Genomic DNA, 7,030 nt, shown 5'->3' with positions numbered 1-7,030 from the left:
ACTGATTTCCGAACTTTTTCATTTCCGAAAATTAACCGTATATATCAACGCAAACACACCCAAGACAATAAGCGTATCTTTTCGACGTGTTGGTAAACGTTTGACGAAGTAGCGACTATCGGCGACGACGACTTTTCTGGCTGTCCGCAGCAATGAGGTCGGCGACCTCATCAGCCGACACAAATGTACCGCCAGCCATGAGCTCGCGGAGACGCTTGCGAGGGTTCTTCGACTTCTTAAATGAGGGGGAATCAACAACCTGATCATCATACGGATAAAAATCTTGAATTTCAACACTTAAAACTGGCCAGTAATTCGATAATGCGTGATGGCATCACGGTGATGCACATTGATTACTGATAATGATTGATCCCAAGCGTAGCGCACACTTGAATTTTCATATTGTTATCCCATGCATAGCGCTATTATCACTCACAATCATAAGTCTAAGCTCACACCGTATACAATCCACCCTACGAGTTCGCAACCTCAGATTAAAATCATGCTGAACAGATGCCGCGATATTAGCGCTACCTCCTCCTCCTCTGCCTCTTCTTGGTCGGCGCCAATACCATCCATAGCAGCGAAAGCGGCCTCATCTGACAATCAGTACATATAAAACTCCAATGTCGACAAGGCGTTAATGCAATTCACTGCGGTAATGAATGAATATTTCGCACAACGGACAGTCTCTCTGAAATAAATTTTTCCGTCGAAGACGTTTTGCCACAAAATGTTCCATATCAAGCACTATATATATCAAGCCTCGTTCGAACAGAACTAGTCGCACGCCTCTCAGAATGTTTGCTGCGTTTGATAACTACTGCGGTAATCACAAACATGCTATACCGTTTCACATCAATTGACAGCTAGTCTTAAATCTTGTATACTGTATGTGAGCTAACAATTATACGTATATACGGATATAGCGTATATTATAAACAGTATATAATGTTATATATCACACTATATTATATATATTATATATATTTATTAACACATATATTATACTTTATACGCACAGACCCAAGGATGGACAGGGTGTATGGCCCGATGAGGTGCGCAAGGTGTGGTATGAACCATCATACAATTAAATCATCCGACTTCCCGCACGAATATTCATCTTACCATCTTCATCAAAGTCGCCCATATCTTCCTCCTCACTATCATCCTCCTCCTCAGCAAGCGCCGCAGCCAGAGCCTCATCTTCTGACTCTTCCTCATCTAAAAATACAAAAACTTGTAAACAAAAATTGCTTCGCTCCGCTAAGCTACCCTCCGGCATATCATCGCCCATTTCTTCATTGGCCGCAGCTTCAAAGAACTCCTCCTCCTCTTCTCCTTCATTTTCATCTTCAACACCAACGTAATCTTCCCTGTTCTTCTCGCTCGCCCTCTTGCGTTCATCCCGCATAGCGACTACTACAGGATCGTTGTAATATCTGCATTGGCCAAATACTGTAAATCAATCAGCGCCTAGATAAGACCGCGCGCCACAAAATTATACCATTTTCACTAGCACATTCCAATCCTAAGAACTTGACCGCGCGCCACAAAACTATACCACTTTAACTAGCACATTCCAATCCTGATAACTTGACCGCGCGCCCCAAAAATCCTCCTCGCCAACTCCTCCTCGGCTCACCTCGAACCAGAAATTACCCACCGAAAATGACCGCGCGCCACAAAATTATCCCCCGCTCACCGAAGCACACACGGCAGTGCAACTTGCCCTCCTTCCTCCTCCTCCTGCTCCTCCACATTCATACACAAGCCGGCCAGCGCCTTCGGGAAGGAATTCACTTCAATGGTGTCTCGAGCCGTTTTCCTTATGCCAGTTTTGTCTGCTACTCCCGGACAGTAATGATGTTTCATTGGCAGCAACTCCCAGCAACACTTCGACCCATCAAGCGCCGCGCTGTGCCTGAGAAATTACAAAATTACGCCTTCCACAGACCGCAAGTCGAATGAGTGTTATGAACCCACTGATTCAAATCCGCAACGGAGTTTCACCACCCGTTTTACGCGAAGTGGCGTAATACTCCACGTGAAAAACGTGATATTCGCGATGTGAAATGTGAAATGTGTTTTTCACTAGTGTTTTTCACATCACTAGGGTGAAACTCCAATATAACATTTCGCGAATTCCATCGTTCTACTACTTTTGAGAAAAGAATATTTTTTTTCTCCACCGACATTTTTCTACAAATAGAAACTTGTCACTCGAAAACTTGCACATCACCAGTTCAATTCTAGGTCGCGAAAACATTTAGTCATGTGATATTCAATAACAACTCCCATAACATTATTCACCAAATGCCCACCTGGGGTCTCTTTCCACAGCATCATATTTCTTCTCGCCCTCAATAGCTTGCCAATCTATCAATTTCTGCAATTCCTCAGAGCGAGGTAAACTCAAATCCAATGCATGCTCAGCTACAGCAGACATACCCGGTTCGACCGTCATGGAAGCTGAACATAAAACCGTAATTACCTCGTCAAATTTCCGACCGAAAAAAACTACAGCTTTCTTGATTCTCGAAAAAAGCGATTTTTTCTCAGAAATTTCTAATTTTTTTCGAAAATTTCTCCCTATCGGGCGCGAAATCAATTCATTCACTAACCACACTGGGCTAGCGACCACCTATATCGTACACCTATATCTTCACAGTGATGTTATCACTATTTCATAAACAAGTGAATATATCTGGCCATTTTCTACTGTCAACTATACCGTCACGCGCCACAAAATTGCCCTATTTTGTTCAACTATAAAATGCTGCTATCAAAAACCGTCACGCGCCACGAAATTATCCCATTCTGTTTGAAAATATAATATTGTTATCAAAAACCGTCACGCGCCACGAAATTATCCCATTCTGTGTTGTCAATAAAATGCTGCTATCAATTCCGTCACGCGTCTCGAAATTATCCCATTCTGTTTGAAAATAAAATGCTGCTATCAATTCCGTCACGCGCCACGAAATTATCCCATTCTGTTTGAAAATAAAATGCTGCTATCAAAAACCGTCACGCGCCACTAAATTATCCCATTCTGTTTGGCAATAAAATGCTGCTATCAATTCCGTCACGCGCCACGAAATTATCCCATTCTGTTTGAAAATAAAATGCTGCTATCAATTCCGTCACGCGCCACGAAATTACCCAATTGTAGTAGCCTTCTAGCAGTAGCAGTAGCCAAGATAGGCTCAGTCGACTTCGCGCTCATCAGCTCCCAAACCATTTGCAGCAGTGGTACATAATTCGACGCCGATTGCGACTCGAGTGAGTGAACATGATGGTAGATCGCACGCCAACACCTACATGACAAAAAATGACTAATAAGAATCGCTTCGCTCCGCTGAACTCACCGTGTTTCCAACTCAGCCTCCTCATCACTTCGACTACTTCCTCTAGCTTGAGCTCTAGTAATCTAGATAACCATTTTTTCACGAAAAATAAATTTACCCTAGAATTTTTTTTCCAAGAAAAAAAATCTTCAACATCCTATGATGAGCTCTGTTAATCGAAATCATTGAAAAATTCCCGCGAAAATTTTCATTTTTTTTCATAACGAAATAAATTTAAGCCGCAACTTTGAAAAAATATCTTCAAAATCTTCGCAGTGCGTTACCTCAATCAAGAGCATCACCGCCGCATTCCGAGCAGCTGGTGGAACTTCAGCAGACCTGCTATACGATAAACGCAATATAGCATTCATCGCATCTTCAGAGAGTCGCGCTTCGACCAGCGATTCATCAGCGACTGTGAAAGCCTGTACAAGAAAACCAGTGTAAAATACAACAAATCACCGAAAAAAACTATGCAATGCGTACAAATTTTATATGCAAAATTGCGGAGCAAGCGGAGCTTATTCTCTCACTTTCCTAAATTTCGTGCGTCCGCGCGAACGACTTATCCGGCCCGATCTAGAGAGTGTATAAGAGCGAACTTAGTACCAATCGAGATCTACTAGTCAGAGTATAGTGACAAAATTTCCAAAACTGGATTCCTGGTTAACGTGACCATCAATTTAATCGCGGAAAAAATACGCGCCTGGGCATCGAACCCGGGTGGGTTTCGGAGTTAAATCGCTCAACAAGGCGCGCCGAATATACAGCGCGTGTGTAGTTTTCAACAAGCTGACTCGTGCACTCTCTTTGGATGTGCAAGGTCCGCTACTTCCTCGGGAAGGCCTAGTTTCAGCTTCAACCATACTTGAGAGGCCACCCGTTAGCATAGAGTTCTATGTGTACAAGGATAATCAGCCAATTTCCACCGCTCGTTTGAATTTAGCTTGAATTTTCAGCCCTATACTGTAGACAGGTCGCACCTGCGTAATGTGCGTGGAAGGTTCTACACGTGTAGTGAAACTTTGGAAACTCGTTTTGCGTGTGTAGTTTTCAACAATCCGACTCGCACTTTCTTTGGACGTGCGAGCTCCGGTGATATGCAGTAGTCATAAAATATGTTTTTCACTAGTCTTTTTCATATCACTAGGGTGGTGACGAAACTCCAATACGATACGGTGAAAATTTTATACACAGTTGATTTTATATACAAAAATTGCCTACATATAATGCGGGAATTCAAATGTAGCCAAGGAAAAAACAACAAGCTCAAACAATTTCACGAAAAAAAAATCCGTAACAAATACTCTCCAACAAAAACAACCAACAATTATCATACCACTCTCTCGTCACTTCACAACTCACCTTATGCAATCCACTTAGACACAATCGCACTATTCTCAATCGTTGTTGTGCATCCTCTTGATTCGGACCACCCTCACTATTCTTCTTATGTTTATGAACTCGACTACCGCGATGCGCAGGGCGCATCTAACACGGAGAACCATTCAACTTTGACAAAAATATTCGAAAAATGTGATCACATTTACATGGGAAACTGACTGAAAAATGTGGAAAATTCAAAATGAGTTCCTCCAGGATCCTCGGATAGCTACCCGGCGAATAAGTACTAATAGCATTTCTACACTAGAACGCCTAATAGGTCCCCGGTTCGATTCCCAGCGAGTGCATTTTTCTCACCATTTTGCTCGGACCTTGCATTTCACTCGACAACATTTTCTCCAATAACTTTGCGAACGTCTCCGCGATGAGTACAGCGACATCACCTAAGTTCAAAGTGGCCTAAAATGGACCTCAAGATACCCAAAGATACCATCTTCAGTGTGAGTGAGTCTCATAGAGCATAAGAACGCACAGCCGCGATAGAGATGACCCATGGCGCGACGGTCATCTTGTACAGGACCTAAAATGGTAAACATGAATCGCTTCGCTCCGCTATAGGAAATTGATACTTACGCCAGTGTGGGAAAAGTTCATATGCGTCAATGACAATATGAAAATTTTTCGGGAAATTCTTCTTGGTTTCTATACACTTCTACCCAAATTCGTGTGAAAATTTTCATTATATAACTCTGAAAACCCCCGAGCTCAGCAGCTGAGGGAGCTGTGGTAATTCAACACATGTAGTTGACCATGTGCATATTTCCCCCCCATACACACTGTAAGATGGAATAATATTGGTAAAACAATTATTTTATACCAGAACCAACGAAAATTTCATAAAATTTCTTCACCAACACATGTAGTTATATTTTCCCCCACACCCTGGACCCACCCTTTTCGATGAGTTGATGAATCACTTCTTCAGCCACGTCAGTTTTCAGCCTAGGCTGTTCTCTCAGCAATTTGTGTAATAATCTGAAATTTTTTAATCAGAAATTTCGCAGAAAAAATATTCCAAATTCATCATCCACTTTCACAATAAACTTCAGCATTCCTCACTCGAGTCAATTCAGCCTAAAAATTTTTCCATACACTTTTCGGAAAAAAATTCATAATTTTACGTAATTTTCCGCGCACATTTTTAATCAGAAATGTCACAGAAAATATCCTCCACTTTCCGCATCTTTACGCCTCACTAAAATCCAAAAAAATTTTAGGAAAATTTTCAAATTTTCAGCATATTTTTACACGAAAAAATATATTCCAACTCCATTCATCACCGCAACTCCTCACTTCTCCGCCTCACTAAGATCAATTCACCCTCTAATTTTTCCAAGAAATTTCTTGGAAAATTTTCAAATTTTCACGATATTTTCAGAAATTACACAAAAAAAAATTTTCACCACAACAATTTCTCACCTCTCCGCTTCAGTGGAATCCTTAGTTGTAAGGCCCGAGACCAACATAGCTCGCAACGCAGACTCTTGCTCACGACGAGCGTGAAGTAGCTGAAGTAGAAAAAAATATACAGAAAAAAATCACCGGTGTGGAAAAATATAGATTTATAGGGAATTTATTGTATACTTCTACCCGAATTCCTATACACTGGAGTTTCTTGACCCTAGTGATATGAAAAACACTAGTGAAAAACATATTTCACGACTACTGCATATCACCGCGAATATCGCGTTTTTCACCGAGTTTTACGACGCCACTTCACGTAAAACGGGTCGTGATATGGGAAATATATTCCACAATTCACTTCGCGGAAAATAATTGTGTTATCAGCGGTCGCGGAAAAATATCTACGCCACTTCACGTTGACCGGATCGAGAAACTCTATTATTAAATGCTCTGATATTAATAAAGATGTGAATCATTCAACGACGATTTAAACAACCAAATACTATAAAAAATCTTCCGAGACAAGATCAATTTTGTTACCTACTATACGTCCAAATCGTTGAGAAATAAATTCCGTTTTCGGAATTAATTACCCACTTACATCGTGTGCAACTGCCAAACATTTTTTCCTCAAGTGCTGCTGTGAACCATCAGCACTGCCAGCGACCACTATCTCGCGATGCAATACTTGGACAAATGCCGCCACCAAAATTTGCAGTTCAGATTCGAAGTAAATACGCACCAATGAAAGTCGACGTTCGTGTGGTTTTGATGGTAAATTGGACAACTCATTCTTCTGCTGAGACCTGAGAAAAATCGAAATAAGTGTAATTTCGTGACCCTAGTGATATGAAAAAACATATTTCACGAGT

At 41.3% G+C, this 7,030-nt stretch overlaps 1 protein-coding gene across 1 annotated transcript in view; it reads right to left on the bottom strand.

The window, feature by feature from the left end:
• Nucleotides 1–88: 88 nt before the first annotated feature.
• The window catches only part of Pmar_PMAR003903 (Ribosome biogenesis protein MAK21, putative), a gene marked incomplete at its 5' end in the record, with an annotated part of 10,597 nt that continues 3,655 nt past the window's right edge, over nucleotides 89–7,030 (bottom strand). Inside the window, 15 exons of the mRNA XM_002765819.1 lie at nucleotides 89–259; nucleotides 535–599; nucleotides 1,129–1,224; nucleotides 1,276–1,442; nucleotides 1,706–1,924; nucleotides 2,325–2,472; nucleotides 3,166–3,320; nucleotides 3,372–3,433; nucleotides 3,635–3,775; nucleotides 4,716–4,841; nucleotides 5,052–5,137; nucleotides 5,185–5,274; nucleotides 5,647–5,729; nucleotides 6,174–6,262; nucleotides 6,760–6,964. Of these exons, the coding sequence (XP_002765865.1) occupies nucleotides 116–259; nucleotides 535–599; nucleotides 1,129–1,224; nucleotides 1,276–1,442; nucleotides 1,706–1,924; nucleotides 2,325–2,472; nucleotides 3,166–3,320; nucleotides 3,372–3,433; nucleotides 3,635–3,775; nucleotides 4,716–4,841; nucleotides 5,052–5,137; nucleotides 5,185–5,274; nucleotides 5,647–5,729; nucleotides 6,174–6,262; nucleotides 6,760–6,964 (1,876 nt within the window). The 3' untranslated portion in view covers nucleotides 89–115. The remainder of the gene's footprint in view (nucleotides 260–534; nucleotides 600–1,128; nucleotides 1,225–1,275; nucleotides 1,443–1,705; nucleotides 1,925–2,324; nucleotides 2,473–3,165; nucleotides 3,321–3,371; nucleotides 3,434–3,634; nucleotides 3,776–4,715; nucleotides 4,842–5,051; nucleotides 5,138–5,184; nucleotides 5,275–5,646; nucleotides 5,730–6,173; nucleotides 6,263–6,759; nucleotides 6,965–7,030) is intronic.

Source organism: Perkinsus marinus, assembly GCF_000006405.1.
Source record: "Perkinsus marinus ATCC 50983 genomic scaffold scf_1104296974566, whole genome shotgun sequence".
Lineage (NCBI taxonomy): Eukaryota > Perkinsozoa > Perkinsida > Perkinsidae > Perkinsus > Perkinsus marinus.
The sequence above is the reverse complement of the archived record's forward strand: the minus strand, read 5'-3'. Positions and strand labels throughout refer to the sequence as shown.